This window comes from Melanostigma gelatinosum, assembly GCF_949748355.1.
Source record: "Melanostigma gelatinosum genome assembly, chromosome: 13".
Taxonomy (NCBI): domain Eukaryota; kingdom Metazoa; phylum Chordata; class Actinopteri; order Perciformes; family Zoarcidae; genus Melanostigma; species Melanostigma gelatinosum.
Genome location: NC_136646.1, coordinates 9,463,357 through 9,482,898, shown reverse-complemented (window position 1 = coordinate 9,482,898; position 19,542 = coordinate 9,463,357). Strand labels below are relative to the sequence as shown.

The 19,542-nt window shown below is 43.0% G+C and overlaps 2 protein-coding genes across 2 annotated transcripts; both read left to right on the top strand.

Annotated features, from left to right (window-relative positions):
- The first annotated feature begins 869 nt into the window (after positions 1–869).
- mfsd6l (major facilitator superfamily domain containing 6-like) lies at positions 870–4,039 on the top strand. The gene is made up of 2 exons (XM_079282125.1): positions 870–985; positions 1,744–4,039. Exon 2 carries the CDS (start codon positions 1,803–1,805, stop codon positions 3,627–3,629), a length of 1,827 nt encoding a protein of 608 aa, XP_079138251.1. The 5' UTR covers positions 870–985; positions 1,744–1,802; the 3' UTR covers positions 3,630–4,039.
- A 1,267-nt stretch (positions 4,040–5,306) lies between these two features.
- Positions 5,307–14,626, top strand: LOC306786309 (bMERB domain-containing protein 1; the record flags this gene model as incomplete). The annotated part of the gene is made up of 6 exons (XM_079281046.1): positions 5,307–5,421; positions 8,895–9,015; positions 11,406–11,479; positions 12,858–12,972; positions 13,697–13,767; positions 14,508–14,626. Exons 1-6 carry the CDS (start codon positions 5,343–5,345, stop codon positions 14,624–14,626), a joined length of 579 nt encoding a protein of 192 aa, XP_079137172.1. The 5' UTR covers positions 5,307–5,342.
- Positions 14,627–19,542: the final 4,916 nt, after the last annotated feature.

Below are 19,542 nucleotides of genomic sequence, written 5' to 3'. Positions count from 1 at the left end.
CGGCTGAGCCGGCGGCTAGCAGCTAACGGTGCTGACAGCGCTAACAGTGCAAACAACGACAACAGAGCCAACAGCGTTGAGTTGAAGGGGAACCAACAAATAGTTAATTTTCAGATTAAGTTTTTACTTGTAAAATAAATGATACGGTTGATAAAACACGATGCACTAAACTAAACAAGAGTACAGTTGTTCAAATTATAACCTTGAGAACACAAACAATGCATCTGTATCATCATAATATTTCAATAATATACATTATACACAGCACTCTGGGGCCCTTTCATACTTCAAGTATATTTTGCTGTTAACACATCTGTACTTTCACTCAAGTAAAATATCTTTACACTTCACCCACCACTGATTAAATCAGTGGAAGTCATGCATGCATTGCATTGTTAAAGCCTGTGTTTGGAAGCTGTATTATTATGTGTTGCCTTTATTTTATTTCACAGCCTGTAGTAATTAGGGGAATGAATTTGCTGAGTTCATTAAAATCACACATTTGCAGTTACAAGTTCTCTGTTTGAAACGAGGAAACGCATATAAGGATGAAAACGATGTGACGTGAGTTCATGATGTGTGCTGAATTTGAAAACGTGGTAAATAAACTATCTATGAACATGTGTCTCCTGAATAAGTGGCTTTTATTTGCACATGGGAAAGTTGTTGACATGAACGTGCTCTTTTCTCTCGCACATGGAAATGCTTTTTTTTAAAGATTGTGTTCCAGTGCGCGCGCTCTCTCTCTCTCTCTCTCTCTCTCTCTCGCTCTCTCTCTGTGGTGCACTGAGACATCCGCACCGTTAGGGGGCGCTGTGGTCGCGCGCCTGCCTCTCCAGGTGTAAACTCGCACACAGTTGAGTGCGCTCACCGTCCAGACGGTAACAGGTGTCCGCTGCCCAAAACACAAAAGAGACCAAAACGTGGATCTAATGCCGGAGTTTGAGGTGGAAGGTGACCGGTAGAAAGGGGCAGAGTTCAAAAGGTAAATTAGTTTGTTTTATTTGTCTTATCCTACAAAGTTGACGTGACGTGGACTCCACATAGTATACCCTGTAGGGAACAGTTGCATTTTGCAGCAGGTGTTAACGGCTGCGCCGCCTTGTTCCTTGTTTGCGCTGCATGTTTCCGCATTTAAAAGTGAAGCTCTTCCACTGAATCCGCCACAACGTGAAAAAAAAGTGAATAAAAAGCTGGCAGTTTGAGTCACACAAAACACTGAACATTCATTGGGCTTGTGGGAAACATACACCTTAATGCATTTATTATATTATGTATTTTAACCACCATAAGTACTGTATTGTGTCTTTAATAAAATAAAATGTAATTATTAAGTTATGTAATAACTTGTCATTTGTTTTGAAAAAAAACCAATGGACTGAACGAGGTATGGTTCTCAAGCAAAAATAGTGAAAAAGTGGCAAACCTTTATGAAATATGAAGATGTGCTGCACCTCTCTGTCACACAGCGTTGTGAATTAAACATGTTCTTGGTTTTGACATCTGAAGGCGTCACCTGTAGGACTCTGAAGTTGCGATGGGCATACATTTTTTTCACTTTTTTTTAACATTTCATAGACTGATCGATTCAATGAAAAATAATGAACAGGTTTATTGATGAAGACAATAATTGTAGCCCTAGAAAGAACATTGGTTATTGATAGAAAACAAATTGCATTTAAGGCCAAGTATTGATTACTCTGATGTGCTGTGTTTCCTGTATTCTGTCTCTCCGTCTCCCAGTTTAAACCCACCAGGTGCTCCATGTGAAACCCACCAAGTGAGACCGCGAGCCTCCGACCATGAAGAGGACCAAGCAGATCGACATCCGGCGGGCCCTCGCTCTGGCCGGCGCCTTCAACTTCCTGTGCTCGTGCGCCAGAGCCTGCCTGCTCCCCTTCCTCACCCTGTACTTCCGACAGCTGGGTCTGTCCCCCGCGATGACGGGCGTCGTCATGGGCACCAAGCACCTCGTGTCGCTGGTGTGGAGCCCCGTGGCGAACCTGCTCTCCAAGCACTACGACAAGAGGCGCGTTGTGATAAACGGCTCTCTCGTGTGCTCGGCAGCGGCGGCTCTGGTCCTGCTGCTCGTCCTGCCGACGGACGTGCGCCCGCAGGCCGGCAGCTGTAACGTGTCTGAGCCGCGTGGCGGTCCGACCCAAAGTCTGGGTGGAGACCTGCTCGGGAGCAGCGGTGCACCCTCCGCACCCTCAGCTAGAACTCACACCAGCACGGCTCCCGTCTCCCAGTCCGCGGTCACTTCAACTGCGAAGACACTTTCCGACACTAAAACCGCACTTCATAATCATTCTCATCATAATCATAATCATTCCCATCCTCAGCTGCCACCATTGAATGCATCAGTGGTCAACGAGGTCGGCTCCTTTATGCAGCACCTCACCACCTCTTCGGCAGCTCCAGTGAGGAGTAAGAGGTCAAAGTTCAGCTCGGGGTCAGAAGAGCAGCTTGGAGAAAGGAAGACGGAGGAAAAGGCAGCGGAAGAGGAAAAGGAGAGGCGTTTTGACTTTCTGAGCAGCCTGAAGGCGATGGACCCTCAACACTGGCTCTTCTTCCTGACACTCATCATCGTGTCGGTGTGGGAGTGCGCGTCAGCCCCTCTGGAGTGGACCGCAGACGACGGCCTGTACGAGTATCTGGACTCCGGCGATGCCTCAGACCGCTACGGCAGCACCGGGGTGTGGGGTCTGCTCGGGGCGGCGTGTGGGGTCGGGGGAGCGGGCTTGCTGGTCAGTCGGCTGAGCTGCCTCGTAGCTGGCGGGGTCTCCAGGAGCGCGGTGCACTTCTACTGCTACGCCGCCCTGGCAGCCGCGGCCCTCCCTGTGGCTGCGTACCTCCCCCTCTACCTGAACAAAAAGCGAGACCGGGCCAACGGGCTCCTCAAGGCCGTGCGGCTGGTGCGCGGCTCCCCCCACGCCCTGCTCTGCGCCATCACCGCCCTGCTTGCCGGGGTGGCGGGGTCCGCCGTGGACAACTTCCTCCTGTGGCAGATGCAGGACCACGGGAGCAACGAGCTGCACATGGGGATGTCTCTGGCCGTCGCCCAGGTCTCGCAGGCCGCCTTCCCTCTGCTGGCTGGCCGGTTTTCCAAGCTCCCCAGCTCGGGACAGGTGCTCGTCGTCGCGGCCGCGAGTCTCGGCTTGCAGTGCTTCTATTACTCCTTCCTCTGGGGGCCGTGGGCCGCGGCGCCCGCCCAGGTGCTGAGCTGCTTCAGCGGCGGGGCCCTCTGGTGGGCCGTGAGGGTTCAGTGCGAGGATGTGGCCCCGCCGGGGGCCGAGAGGAGCGTGAGGAGGGTCTACGTTGCACTCTCTCTGCAGCTGGGAAACGGGCTGGGGAGCTTCGCCGGAGGCTTCGTGGTCCAGAGGTTCGGGCTCACGTGGCTGTTCAGAGGAGCGGCGGTGGGCCTGATGGCGTGGTGCGCGTGCCTGCCTCTGCTCCAGTGGAGGGCCCCCCGCCGGCGCAGGATCAACTACTCTCGGCTTTTGGCGGCGGATGCGAGCGAAGCCAGCGACTCCGAGTCTGACCAGGAGAGAGACTGGCTGGAAAAAGCGATAGATGACGACAGAAGCCGCAACAGCAACAACAACTATGGACGGAGGATAAGCCATTAACATCTGCAGTGTGAGAGTAAAGGACGCTTCAGAGAGTGCAGTGGCCTACGTAGAAAGCATTTACATATCATTTCGATCAGTGTGGAAATAATATATTCAACTCTCATCAGTGCTCACAACATTCATCAGCTGTTCTGATGGACTCGAGGATTCGTCTCTGTGCCACCTGAGCCTTCACAAATGAACGTTACCACGAGCGATTTCGTTTATTCTAAAGCAAACAAAGAAGCAGGATGAAGGGCGGGCAGAAGAAGGACTCAACAGCTCCGGCATCTGGTCAACAGAAACACTGAGCCTCTTTCTGTTGAGCGTAAACACCAGAGGTGTGCACAAGGTGAGGCTGGACTAGGATGGCCTCCTGTTCCACCACACCCACACAGTCTGTTTATCTACAGCTAGAGTCACCGGCGTCCTCCACTGTGCTTGTGGGGTTTTTTTTGGACTCTGTGTGAACTGGTGACACGATTAAACAAGGGTTGGCGTTGTTTAACCGCAGGGAGCTCAGCGCATTAAAACTGTGTTGTAAGATTCTGGTGTCATGAAGCTGTGTTGTTTTTGTGACGCGTTGTCTCGAGTAAAAAAAAAAAATGCAAAATGTGAATTAAACGTGTCATTTTCTTTCCTCCAGAGAGCTTCTGTATGTCTCTGTTGTATTTGAAAGTCTTCAACCTGTTAGTGAAGAGTAGCATCTGTGACTCCAGCATTAGCTCCTCTCCAGCACTTGAAGTAAATAGATACTCTTCCTCCTTCCGTATGTCGTTCAACAGCTGAACTCAATCAGGCGAGATGAAAATGTCGTCCTGGTGAAAGGCAGCTCCATTATCCTGTGGACTGTGTTGTAGAGCGGTTAGAGAGCAGCAGACCGTTCTCATGGCAGATGTTTGTTTATTAAAACCTGTTGGGTCCCTGATTTGATTCCAAATTCCATGCTCGGGAAACAAATTCACTTACGAGTAGTTGTCAAATGCAGCGGTGGAACGTCTCAAACACCGAACTAAAGTGCACATAGGTGTACATTTGATGTAATTCACCACTCCTGCTCCACATGCATCTCAGAGGCAAACATTGTACTTTTTACTCCACTACATTTATCCTACGCCTTTAAGTTACTGTTAAGATTACAATTTTATTATCCTCCTCCCGTCCAGTGAATAACCATCAATTTACATAAAGCGTCCCTTGTATGTGTTGAGAACATTCTACTTCTTAAATGATGTAAACGATTCAAAAAGCCTCTTGGATCAGCTGGAAAAAGCATCATCCCCAAGCTGCAAACATCTCCAGCAGTGCAACATGCACATTAATGGTCATTTTAATCCTCATATTTAATATATAAACACCGACAGGGAACATTGTGCTCATAATACTTCCACACTTCACAGAGTGCTGTTTTTTTTTTTTACTTCAGTAAATGATCTGAATACTTCTCCCTCCACTGTTCAAACGTAATTCTCCTTCTCTTTAGTCGCTAGTTCTGGTGCGGGTCTGCCCAGCAGGTGGCGCCCTGCAGCGGACATCCGCTGCCTCAGCGCCTTCCGCGCGCACATCCATCTCTGTGCAGGAGTCCGTCTGTTGGCAGCTCTCCCCCCGTTATACGTTAGTTACAGCACTGCTGCGTGGACTTAGTCGACACCTTCTATAGACATTTTCTGGCTGCACATACATTCGATTTTTTTTTCTGAAAACTGGGGGAAAGCTTTTTTTTTTAACAATATGGAAAAAGAGAGAAGATCCTCCAAGCAGTACGGCTCTTTGGAGAAGACGCAGGTGGAAGGGGCGACGGAGAAAGCAAGTGAGTTTTGAGCAGCTTTGGATGGATCGAAGGAAGACAAGTAACCTGGTCTGTAATTCCCAAATGTAGTTGATGGATATTGATAAAATAGTGAAAAATATGTCACAATTTCCTCGCAGTCAAATAGCTTGTTTTGTCCAATAGTCCAAAATAGAAACAGATATTCAGTTAGTCACATTCAATATAAATAAACTTGTCATTATCCTATTTGGAAGCTGGAACAAGATAATTGATTAATTAAACGATTAATTCAATATCGTGACAGATTATTTTTCTGACAGTCAACAAATCAGTTAATTTGATGTTTTATCTTTAATTTCAATTAATTTCTAGAGCTTGACGGTCACGTCATCGGAGCAGGAAATTCAACATTATGAAGAATAACGATCCAGTAATTAATACAAATCGATTTACCTTCTTTTTGTTTTACCTTATATTCCTTTTATAAGGACAAATTTCATATTTGTATTCCAGGAAAATTCTGAATAAATGTCAGGGAATTACAGTTAAAGGGTGGATTGTGAGAAAAGACACCGACTTTGTGGTGTTTTTGCCTCTATGTGTTTTGTGTCTTTTTGTAGTAGTTTCGTGTTTCTTTGTAATAATAATAATTATAATAATAATACATTTTATTTATATAGCGCTTTTCATGACACTCAAAGACACTTTACATTAAAATCATCATATATAAAAACAAAGTACACAATAATAGTCACACGTTAAAAGCAGTTTTGAACAGGTGAGTTTTAATTTGTGATTTGAATGTGGAAAGGTCAGTGCAATCTCGGATGTTTTTGGGGAGAGAGTTCCAGAGGGAGGGGGCAGATATGGAGAGATATGTTGCAGTAGTCAATTCTGGAGGTGATGAAGGCGTGGATCAGTTTCAGCAGCCGATGAGGAGAGTGATGGGCGGAGACGGGTGATGTTTTTTAAGTGGAAAAAGGCAGAACTGTGATTTGTTTGACGTGGTGTTCAAAGGAGAGGTTGCTGTCAAACATGACTCCAAGGTTGCGGATGTGTGGGGAGGGAGACAGAGTGGAGTTGTCGATGGTGAGGCAGAAGTTGTGACAGGTTTTTGTGAGGGATTTGGGACCGATGATGATCATGTCAGATTTATCACAGTTCAGTTTGAGGAAGTTGGTTTGCATCCATGATTTTATGTCAGTGAGGCAGTTGGTGAGAGTGGAGTGAGTAGCAGTGGTGATGGCTTTTGTGGAGATGTAGAGTTGGACATCATCGGCGTAGCAGTGAAAGTGAAGACCATGTTGACGGATGATGTTACCAAGAGGGAGCAAGTAGAGGATGAACAGAAGAGGACCAAGCACCGAACCCTGGGGGACGCCTTGAGACAGAGGAGCAGTGGAGGAGGTGCAGTTGTTGATACTGATGAACTGTTGTCTGTTTGTGAGGTATGATTTAATCCAGGAGAGAGCAGTTCCGGTGATGTTGAGGGAGGATTCGAGGCGGGAGAGAAGGATGTTGTGGTTGATGGTGTCAAAAGCTGCAGTGAGGTCAAGGAGGATGAGAATGTTGAGGTGACCAGCGTCTGAGGAGAGGAGGAGGTCGTTGGTGACTTTAAGGAGGTCGTTGGTGACTTTTTGTGGTCATTTTGAGTCTCTTCCTGGTTGGTTCGTGTCTCTTCCAGTGACATTATGTAGGTGAAGGCCAGTGGCCACTGTGCCCGGTTGGCCAATTTAGAAATCCATCCCTGAAAATGGAGACACGTATAGCTGCGTGATGAGATTTTATTTGTGTTACTCTGGGCTCAGTCCTCGGTTCTCTGTTATTCCTCTGTGTGCAGAAGACGCACAGGCGCACATTCATTTTATTTTATTGCTTTTTATTGACTAAATTCCCAGAGCCTGTCAGAGGGTTTGGGGCAAAAAAAAGGAACACCTGCCGGCAACTCGTGTGCGTGCATGCGTGTGGTGAATAAAGTTGGTTTGCAGAGGTTGAGCGTTATCCCCAGTGATCCTGTGTGTGTGTGTGTGTGTGTGTGTGTGTGTGTGTGTGCACGTGCGTGCGTGAGATTGTTATGTCTTTTCACACAAGGTCAGGTAATTAAAAGCCGATCCGAGCTCTGCTGGATGACTCATTGCTCTCGGTGAGGAGTGGGAGGCTGCAGGGAGAGGCAGTGCAGCTGTTCAGTGATGCTTGAAGAATTACTGGGTGAGGGTGTGTGTGTGTGGGGGGGGGGGGGAGTATCCACAGAGCTGTGATCAGATCACAGCAGGATGGTGAATTTCAGCCAGGGCACTTTAAATGTTTAAAGCTGAACTAGGATCATTGCAGGTTTTACTGTCTCAATAATGTGCTTTTGGTGTTTGCCTCTGGATGTTTACTTTAAGATTTCCTCCGTGAGTTTCCAGAGTCTTTCGGGAACCTTGACAACTGACACAGGTGGTTTATTGGACGTAATGAATGCAATACATTTCTCCAATTTAGCAATTTCACACTTGAGGCGCAACGGAAAGATGGACAGTTACACTATAGGATTCAATTTATTCTTAATCACCACCTTTCTCAGAATAACTCAGAACTTTCAAAGTATAGTGCTCACAGAACAAAACTTTATATTGTGAAAAAGATTTAAAGTAATAGCTTTGGGCGACAGGATCATTTGCTTTCTTGCAGAGGGACAGACGAGAGCATCGATACCCATCATGTCTGTACGCTAAATATTAAAATACATTTATTTTTTTCTGCACGGAGGTTAAATAAAATATGAAGTAGCTGGCTAGCTTAGCTTAGCACAAAGACTGAAAACAGCTAACCTGGCTCCCTCCAAAGGTAAACAAACAAAGTAAAGTGTGTTATTTTGTCAGAGACTTCAGACAGAGTCAGACTTTTCATCTTGTTTCCAATGTTTATGCTAAGCTAAGCTAGCCGGCTGCTAGCTGCATTAATCTCCTCTAACTCTCAGCGTGAAAGCGAATCAGCGTATATCCCAATAATGTTGAGCTTTAAATTGTAAAACCATGTTCAATAATTCAGTGTAAGGCCTACTACTGTGCTTTTTCTCTGAAAATGATGATCTCTGTCTGTTCGGTTAGAGTCTGTGTGGACGCTGCTGGTGGAACTGAGAAACAAACCCGCCATTTTCACATGCAACATTTAACTTGTCATTGCAGCAAAAACACAGCTGTAATAATGTCCTTCATGATGGCTCAGTTCCTTCAAGTGTTCCAGTGAGTAATGCCAGTGGAAGGAATTGCCAGCCTCAATTTCAAGTCAATTTCACAATGATATTCGTGGCTTGCAGTTTACAGAATGTGCTTCCTTATGGTGCTTGTGTCACTTGTTTGATGACGGCAGTCAGTCACACACACACACACACACACACACACACACACACACACACACACACACACACACACACACACACACACACACACACACACAAAAGTCTGTACAAACTCCCAATGCCATGACCAGAACCAAATAATGGTGTTTTGGCCTTGCCTGTCTTCCAGCAGAGGATGTCATTTCGATGGCTGACTCCACAATTACGACCGAGGACATTGAAGGAGAGCTGTGCAAAATTGAGCGGATAAGAGACATCCTGGTCCGGAGGGAATCGGAGCTCAGATACATGTAAGACCTGCTTCTTCAATTGCACAATTTTTGTCTGACTAAAACCATATATGATGGTTTAAAAAAAGAAGAAGGGATTGGATACTGACACACAGCAATGACATTAGACCCAAGATGATAATACGTGCTTCTCCTTTCTCATGTGATGTTCCACTGCACCGACACATAGAGTAAAGCTCTCTGCTGTACAGGGATCTGAATACTCCAAGATACTGTCAGCAGCCTCGCAGGAATATGAGATGATGCACCGTGACTGTCAGCAACAAACACTGGGAGCAGTCATGTGCATGATGGCAAAGTGTGTGAAGAAAACAGCAGTGCTATTTGAGGTCTTAGCAGACTACCAGCACACACACACGATCAGGTCTTTTTCTGATCTAAAAAGATGCCCTTTGCTCCTTTCCCTCTCATCCTTTACTTTAATTTTTACACGCTTTTTCTATCGAGACCGTCCTCATTATTTTGACACACAAGGATGGAGGTGGTGGAGTAGGGACTGAGAACAGCGACCAGCACTGCGTAATGTGACCATATGATGAATCGGAGAAACAGATGATAACTTTTGCTTGGGGGGGGGGGTTGTTTTTATGCCTTCAAAATGACTAGTCCGATAAGTGTTGGCGGTTCATGATCATGTTCTCACTTCCATCCGCATCCAGAGGGTGAAAAGTGATGCATGATCCAGCTCCCAATTATAGATTGTTTCCCTGTATGTGTTGACATGTGTTATGTTAACTGCAGCACAGGCAGAAAATGAAGCTCAACTATTGTGGGGAGGGTTGCTAAAACAACAAACTGTACCAAATTACTACAGGTGAAGTTGAATTTGAAAACGCTCAAATCAGTTGTCTTGTAAGAGTAATACATTGAGGAAAATATCCTTTTTTTGTTTTCCTGCTGAGAGTTAGATGAGAAGATCAATACCACACTCATGTCCGTACGCTAAGGAGGAAGCTAGCAGCCAGTTAGCTTAGCACAAAGACTAGAAACAGCTAGCCTGTTTGTACACATTAATCAAATGAGATATAACATTCAGAGAGGCTGGGAGGTGGATTGTGTTACCTTTGAACAGAGCCAGGCTAACAGTTTCCCCCTGTTTCCAGTCTTTATGCTAAGCTAAGCTAACTTTCTGCCTGCTGAAGCCTTATATTTACCGTACAGACATAAGAGTGGTATCAATCTTCTCATATAACTCCCTGCAAGAAAGCAAATAATCCTAAATGTGAAACTATTCCTGTTCGTATTCAGCATTTAATATTTGGATTCACATTTATGTGTTCCACTGTCTTAGAATGATTAATGTCTTCAGCGTCACTAGCTGCATGGCTCTACAGATGGCAGTCTTGGTCTGTTGGTCCACCACTTGGGGTCCAGACTGATGTGACTACTATGCTAACCTACCTACACACACTACATTGCATTATACCTGCCAAACATCAATGTGTTAGCATTGTCACATAGCTGCTAGCATGTTGACTCTTGTGCTGAATTAACATGGAATCAGCGACAGTAGACGGCAAACCGGGTAACCGACTTTGTAAGGTCAGATGTTGTATGTGCTAAAAGTAAAAACATAAAGGTATGCTATTTGGAACGCAGCTAGTATGTTTTCTCTATTTCACAAATTGCACATGTACAATTTCACAAATTGTCAATAAGAAACAGCAAAATGCATGCATTCAAACTAACATGCCATGGGGGCAACCGCAGAAGATATGAAAAATAGACAGATAAAAACATACATTTTATTACATACATAGATTACAGGCATTGCATGCTGAGGAAGTATGTCCTAATTAAATGCGTACTGCATTCAACAGTATGTACTTTGTTAGAAGCTGCAGTATGTACGAGGAAAGTAAAAAGACAAAGTATGTGATTTGTAACGCAGCTTCAAATACATTTTGAAAAAATAACACTCCTGGTAGCATATGAGTCATCCTGATATATCCTGCTGTAGTACACCAAAGTCAAGCCTGTTGTATTAAACCAACAGCTCAGAGTACATATTGCTCTCACAGTCATTTCCCTCTTTTTGCCATCACTGTAACACACACACATTTAGAGACACACTTGTGTGAACGGCCCCTGATGTTTTGAAATCTACTTCAGAGTCAGACGGTGAAATGAAATCTGATAATGTCAGGTGTGATTCATTCACAGAGGGCAGCGTGGCGGTGCCGTTCCAGTTAATGAACTCACGGACCTCGATAACTCAGTCCATTGTATTTCTGTTTGATAAGCTCCTACAATTTCACACTGATGTTTGTATGTATAGTTAGGAAGGAAATTGGGTTGCTGCGGTTATATACAGTCCATTCTGTGTTTGTTGTTTTTCACACCTGCTTTCCTGCAAATATGTATTCATGATTTGTTTGTTTTCTGCTCAGGATGGACGACATCCAGCTCTGCAAAGAAATCACAAGACTGAAGACGGAGCTGCAGAAACTTGTCTCTCTTCCAGGTAAATTAAAAAAGCAGTCTCATTTTATTTAATGAGCACGCATTTCACTTATGTGCCGCATATGGTTTTCATTTGCTTTCTTATCTTTGAAGAAATCTGTGATGAGGAGTGGAGGGAATCCAGCACATCCTCAGAATGGGCTGGTCGTGAATAAAAATAATGACTTCACCGCAAACACATAGAGACTTCAAAGAACAATGATCCCCTTTTCCACTTGAATTTGTATTAAATCATTTGTATAACTATATAATTTCTGATACAATACATTCTTTTCTGTGAAACGTTTTATGGTGCCATCTTGGAAAAGATATTTTTGAACCAGAATGGGAAATGTTCCTGGAAAAATAAGAGGAAATTAAAAATAAAATAGCCTTGCTTTCGAAGAAGTTTGGTGTGGCAGCTAAAGAGATAAGAACAGAAGTGGTTATACATAAAATACTGTAAAGTGCCTTTGATATAGGAGATTTAGCCATGCTAGCTGCGTAGCTCTAGGGCTAGCAATGTTGGTCTGCTGTGAACCGATAACACTCAATCTTTACAATGCTAACACGCTAAACTAAGGCGGCTCACGCGGTAAAAGTTGTATGCATGCTAAACATTAGCATGTTAGCATTGTCACTGGGTGAGCATGTTAGCTTGCCGAGGTTAGCATTGAGCTAAATGCAATAACCTAAATGCAGCCAAAGATGCTCTATAACATAACGCATTACAAGCTCTGCCAAAGTTTAGAAATGGGACACACTTCCTGTCTCCCCAGTGGTCGTGGTCACAGCGTCCTCATTCGGAAATGTTGGGATGTGTTTTACTTTTGCTAACATTAGATATCTACATAGCTTACAAACATATTAAGCATTACAACATTTTGTTAGCTAGGGCGTTAGTTGCTAGATCTCACTAGAGCAGGGATTCCCAAAGTGGGGTGCGCGCACCCCTGGGGGTGCGCGAGCTGCCTCTAGGGGGTGCGCGAGAGGAAAAGTGTAATGGCGGTCTGATGGTGTAATAATATTAAATATAAAAAGAAAATGTAATTTTAATTTAAAAACTGTCAGGTGGGACACCTGAAGCTATCAGTCGTAAAAGAGAAAGGTCTCGAACAAAGTTTATGATTTATCTGATTTATCTGTCTGGAAAATGCAATTTCAGTGTCAAAATGTTCGAAAGATATGTAGCTTGTGAAAAATGGCTCCAATAGTTACTTTGGTGACTGTGTTACTGTATTATTCTGTTATATGACCTTGTTTACTTACTTCATTTATTGATGTTTCATTCGCCTGGTGAGCAAAAGACACATTTCCACCCTGGTGGGCAATAATAATCTGTTCTATTCCAGTTTATCATTTTGACACTTGTTGCTGTATTTTGTGTGACTGTTGAACAGACAATGACAAGTCCAAGGAGGACAAAGAGAGGGAGGAAGAGCTGCTGCAGCAGATCAACAAGCTGGTGGAGACCAGAGACTTCCTCGTGGATGATGTGGAGTTTGAGAGGCTGAGGTGAGGTTATCAAATCAATCGAGTGAAAAGACTCGTGATGTTCCGCTCATGCCCAGTAGACATTACAGTGCTGTCTGTTTGCAACACAATGGGTTTCAGGGAAAAGGTCTGGATCTTTAGATCCTGGTGATCAACTTTGTAAAAATGAAACTTTACAATTAGCTTTCAGCATGCTTATCAGTCTGAAGCTTTTCCGAAACAACTTTAGTTTAATACCACACTTAATACTTTGTGCAAAAACAAACTGACATCATACATACTACATACATTATATACTATTTGCCCCATCTCAGATTATTGATCCACTGAGTTTTAAGAGCTTTTCTTCTAAAGCGTTGTCTCTTTGTGTTCTGTGCATTCCCTCTATATATGTATATATATTTGTTTGTGGTGCTACCACTGATAAGCAGGCAGTCGTTGATGTGGAAGAATATCTTTGAGTGACATTTTGATTGGTCTCAGAAGGATTGTGGGGATGTGAGAGGACATCTCCCTTCATTATTCAATGTTGGAAATAGATTGAGGACGGCGCTGTGTGCACATGCAGCTGTGAATCCACGCCATGCACAGTAGATTAAAATCATCTCCTGAGGATTTGTCAGTCCCGCCTGTCGCCATGGTTTCTGTCAATGCAGCCCAGTGACATTTAACGTGATTAACAAGAAACCTCAGAACCGCATACTTGACAAGTAAAATAAAAACAGGGACATATTCTCCTCCACAGGGAACAAGAGGAGGACAGAGAAATGGCCGCCTTCTTACAGTCCAAATTTCCCAAGACATTGGCTGCAAAAGGTGAGTCTCATCAAAGACGCCGACATGTGCATGTGCTTCCAATTAGAAGTCATCTTTGACTCTTGTGTGTAAACGGATACATTTATTTGGTGCAAACACCTTTTTTCTGGTAGTTCAGTTGTAATCCTTGCACCAGCTGTGAGGCCCAACCAAGGATGTCTGATCCAAACAGAGCAGAACCGCTCCGCCTCAACCCCTGATCCCCAAATCGCTCAGTTACAACTCATCATACTATATCGCTCTGCTAGCTAAAACCGCCTACGAGCAAACAGTCGAGCATTTTTTTTATACGTTCACAAGATAAATATTTCATTGCTGAAGTTAAATACATTGAATCGCTATTGCTGAAAACAATACTGACCATAAATAAGTGTCAAAAAGGAGAATTTGATTTCATGAAAATGTGAAAGGAAAAGTTTGGCATTTTGAGAAATTAGCTTATTCTGCATGCTAAAGCTACGGTTAGCATAGCTTAGCATAAAGACTGGAGAGGAGAAACTGCTGTAGCCGGGCTCTGTCCGAAGGTAACAGAATACTAACAGTGCCTCTGAAAGCCTACTCATCCACATGTCATACAGTGGGTTATGTGCCAGACTATATTTCTCTAATTGGACCAGCTGCAGAGAAACCAGTGGAGTGGTTGCTGGTCTGTGTTTTCAGTTGACCTTTCAGTTAAGGAATATAACTTTCAGTGAAGGTGGAGGATGAGAGTTTACCGTCACGTCTTCCTTTTCAAGCAGGTGCTTTGCAAGATCAAACAGTGGCATCCAAAGCCCAGCAGACAACAGCGCCATTTTTCACTAAAACTGGACTTACACTTCTGAAAGACTGCTGCGGCTTCACCTGCTCCGTCATGTAACACCGTCCAGGCGAAAACAGAGGATTGTGTGTGTGTGTGTGTGTGTGTGTGGGGATGCACATGTGAGCCTCCCCAGTGCTTTCATGTGTATATTGTATGTCTGCCCTGCTAAGAAAGATGATCATTCATCCACATGTGCATACAATGTAAGAGATGTGTATTATTCTCATTATATATTATGTGACTTGCTACTGTGAAATACTGCATTTGTATGTGTGTTGCAGGAGGGAAGCTTCCTGGCTCATAGATATGATTGCTTTTTGTCCAATTAAGGGAATTAGATATTATTATGGCTGCTCTGACTGTGTGTTTGTGATGTATTCGATGCAGTAAGAGTAGACCACTACACTTGCTTTAGTACTGTAGCAGACTATTATAATGTCATTGGTGGGACTGCAGCTCGTGATTCTTTTCATCATTGATTCATACTTTTATTTCATCATTTGGTTAATTGTTTGGTCTATAAAGTGCAGTAGCAGTACATCAGAGAAGAGATATGTGTAGCTGAACACAGTAACACAGCAGACCACAACTTAAACCAAAGTCTTTCTCTGAATCGGATGTAATTAGTCATTAAGTAATGTGTCTTACAGTCTGTTTTGTAAGAAAAGATTTTCACATACTGAACAAAAATAAATAAATAAATGTGAATATGTAATCTATTATTTTGTGTGACATATCATCTTTGCAATGTTGTTAAAATAAAGACTTTTACTGCAACAACACAATATATGTTATCTTCATAATGTTGCACAAAGTGATGATTAGAATTTCTGAACGTAAATACCCGACCCACTCCAAAGAGCATCCTGCCACCATCCTGTGTGTTACTGCCATGACAACGGGAGGGGATGGTTGTGTGTGTGTGTGTGTGTGTGTGTGTGTGTGTGTGTGAGATGGTGGTTGGGGGTTATTATTGATCACACTAGTGAGGAGAAAACCAGATGCTTTCAGTTCCGCACAACTTACCTCAGCTGCCTGCCTCCACCTCTCATACACAGACAGTAACACACTGCAGCGACAGATGAGTCACACAGTGGACTTAGAGAGGCAGCAGCCACCCCCCCCCCACACACACACACACAGTCTTTGATTTGTCTTATAGAGTAGTTAGTCAAAGGAATACTACATTTTAGTAGATATTATAGTCACAATTGGTATGCATGTTCTCCCCGTTTCCTTAATATTCCCTTTCACCTCGTGGAAGAGATACAGTCACGTTCAATAACGCACATGTTCTGTTACTATTGTCCCTATAGCTCTCTCCCTGCAGTGATGTGGTCTGTTTGGCGGTTCCATCCCTCTGGCAGTTGATAAAGGCCGTCACAGCTGGCTGCAGATTAACAGACCTGCAACGCTCTCCGCTGTATTTAATTGGCAGGCTGAGAAGACTAATCAGGGGGGCCACACACTGAATGTAGACAAGTTACTGCCAACCCACTCTAATTGGATGCTTGTGGAAAAAGCTGCTTGCTCTTGTAGGCAGAGTTGGCTGAGACATTGAAAAGTCCCTGGAAAAGGCGATAACATGCTCCGCCAATTAAAGACTTTTTTTCTCTCTCTTTGTTTTTTTATAGCTTTGACCCTTGACTTTTTCTGAAAGAGTTTAATGATGCCAGGCTCAGTCTCTGAGCAGGAACATGATGGCGCTGTACATGTTATAGGAGCTGCATAGCTCTCCAGCAGTGCAGGGAAAGTAAAGGAGAGATCTTTGTGTGAGTGCAAGAACAGGGAGCGATAAAACAAGGTTGGGGGGGGCAAAGGAGGGGAAAGGTGAAATGCACAGAAAGATATCAACCTTTTTTCACACATCTGATACGGTTCACTCTGAGGAGATCTGATATCTCGAATATTACTTTTCTGCCAGCAGTGTAATATATGCTAACTGTCTTATCAATTCAAGCCAAAAGCAATTTGAAACCTAAGACCCCTTATACCAATATCTGTCACATGACCAGGGACTATTGGCTATTTTGGAGAATTGGAAATTGGCAGAAATTGAGGTGGAAACTTGCTGTAAATAACTCAAACCAAAAAAAACAAAAGTACATGTCGAAAACATGATATTTTAAAGTAAAATATTCAGCATGTGCCTCAGCTAAGGACTGCGGTTCAATTGGTGCAGAAGCAGACCAGCTTGTGAATTGCACAGAATCTGTTTGTTTCCGGTTGATATTTATCCAATAGGTCTGTGACATTTAAACCTATTGGATGAACACCACACCGACATTTACAGTTTTTTTTATTTTTATTTATGTGTGGCCTGTGGGTTCTGACGTTGGCACTGACAGCATGAATTGTGGCGTTTACCTCTAAAAAAATGTAATCAATATAAACACCTGTATTATTCCCACTGGGAATGTGGAGTTGTAGTCTCTCACTGTGAACCCTGGAGAGACATAAATATGATTATTTCTGTCAGTTCGTTTGTGATTGCGTCAGTTTGGTCGCTTTATTTTGAAAGTATTCACAAGAAGTGACCATATGCTGGTCTCCACATGAAGAGAATGGAACTCAAACAGCTTTCTCAAAACAGCTGTTACCGATAAGGGCGTCCCTGTTGTTATTTATAATAATCACCCTAATAAAGACATATCGATATTAATACTAACACTGATATTACTGAATACACTGAGGTCAAGAGGTGTAGCGAAACCAGCAACCGCATACATTTACTTTCTCTCCTTCACAATCAATCTCCAGGAAACACCGTAAGAGCTACGGAACAGATAAAACATAAATGAGCTCTTACGAGTACAAACATTCAATGACATTTTCTCACATACTTCTCAAAAAGCACACGTAAAGGCTGAACTCTAGCATCAGCTTAACATTACGGCATAGCAAGTTAGCCATTTCTTTTAAACCAACATTAGCATCTAGTTACAACAGTAATATAAATAAAGGACCCAAAACATAAAAAGGCACTTACAAAATAAAAGCTGGCCAGAAGTAGTTATCTTAGGTAATTAGCAAAATAAAGGTTTGTAGGAAATATTCACCTTATTAACAGAACCCTTTAAGAGTAATTTACAACAGGTATTTATCAGAGCAGAAACAATACCATTCCAAAATAAAGGTAGTTTATTTGAATGCATCACACAGAGCGGAGGTTCAAACTCTTTGCTAACTAAAGATATTAACATCAGTGCTAACATGAGTTAGAAGAGAAGCTTTAAATAACAAAAATTACAATCTCTATATATAAATATATATTTCTTCTAAAGTGTTACAGTGGTTCTTTTTCTCCATACAGTAGCATAGCAACTGCTGAGGCACCATGCAGCAGCATCACTGCACAGACAGTAAAGGTACGTTTACCCACGCGTATGAAAAACAATCATGAAGAACATCACGAAAGAGATTTAATTGCAGTTACCTCAAACAAGCAGGTTTCTGCAAGACGATCTAACAAAACAAAACCGCCTGAATTTATATCTGCTCTGTGATCGCCCACACCGACTGGCTACATATGGTTCTTTTTTAATGGCCAGAGTTGTTGGCTGCCTCTGTGAGTCACTGTGTCTGAGTCACACATTCACATGTTGGACATGATCAAACAAATGTGTGATTTAGAAATATGCAACATACATATGAAATATGAAATCGGCACAATACTCAAATATTGAAGGGTTTAAAACTAGATTTTGACACACATAAAACACACTTTCGGGTCCGTATCATGTCAGGTTGTGTTGTGCCTAAATGCTGCATGTTGTCCCAATCAAACTTTCAATTTACGAAAAGCACAAAGGTTGACACTAAATAATCCCCAGGACACAGGACAGGTAATGCCTGCTTGGTAATTGATGCTTGACGGGAGGTCATCAGAGAGCATGAGGCAGCATTGGGCTGTCTGACATTGTGAAATTAAACACTGCACCCGTGTGGCAGAGAACCGCACAACACAAGCACTGAGCTTTTTAATGTGATTAAAGTAAAGTGATGCATAATGAAGGTAATGAACATTTGCCAGCATATATTTCTTCCCACACTAATCTGAGCACTTTTAGGATAAAGTTGTTAAATATAAGTTGAGGTCCGGATCAAGAATGAGCGGTCGAGCTCAACTTTTAAGCAAACGTGGATGAGAATGGGATGTTTCATGAAGATGTGATTGAGAGCTCCAGAAGAAGAAGTAACGAAGTGAACTTTTTGTTTTTCAACATTTACTGTGTACATGTAATGCTAAAAGGGCACTTCACCAATTTTAGATATGAAGTTCAGTGTACTTTTCATACAGCACCACAAATCCCACATAAGGCTATTTAGGATTTCTATTATTTTACATCAGTTCGTTCATAAGAGGTCTAACAAGAGTGGCAGACCTCTCTACCTCGATCATGAGTTACATCACTGTGTATAATAACACAGTGTGTATACTCACTGCCTGTGAAAGAGGCAAACAAAGGAAATACATATATCCACGCATAGCCCATGTGACAAAACACAAAATATGTTTTGTGTTTGCTTTATCTTATTTCTGTGCTTTCTTTTTGTCCCCTTTCATCAAATGTGCAAGCTCAGTTAATAACGTTTTACAGTGGGCTTCAATAAGGACGGTAAGTATTAAGTGAGCTGATTTTCTGTGTCCATTTTGGTACAGGCGATAGTTTTGTACATTACCACCCTGTGTTAAGGTATTCATCAGAATCACAACCATTTATTGCGAAGTACGTTACATATACAGGAATTTGACTTGGTGACTGATGCATAACAATAAAATATTAACACAGTGCTATAATCAAGACATTTCAAAATAGAAAAATATTAAAATTTACAATAAAATTTGGTAACAAGCAAACAGATAACAGTACTTTAAAACAAGTATGGATTTTAAAAGTGGCAAGTGTATTTAAATAAGAAACAAATAAAGGATGTGCAAGGGAGTGTAACGGTAGGACATTGTCCTGACT

Bases quoted from the DNA above. Each gene is read 5' to 3' on its own strand.
- mfsd6l (XM_079282125.1), top strand. From the start codon at position 1,803: ATGAAGAGGACCAAGCAGATCGACATCCGGCGGGCCCTCGCTCTGGCC.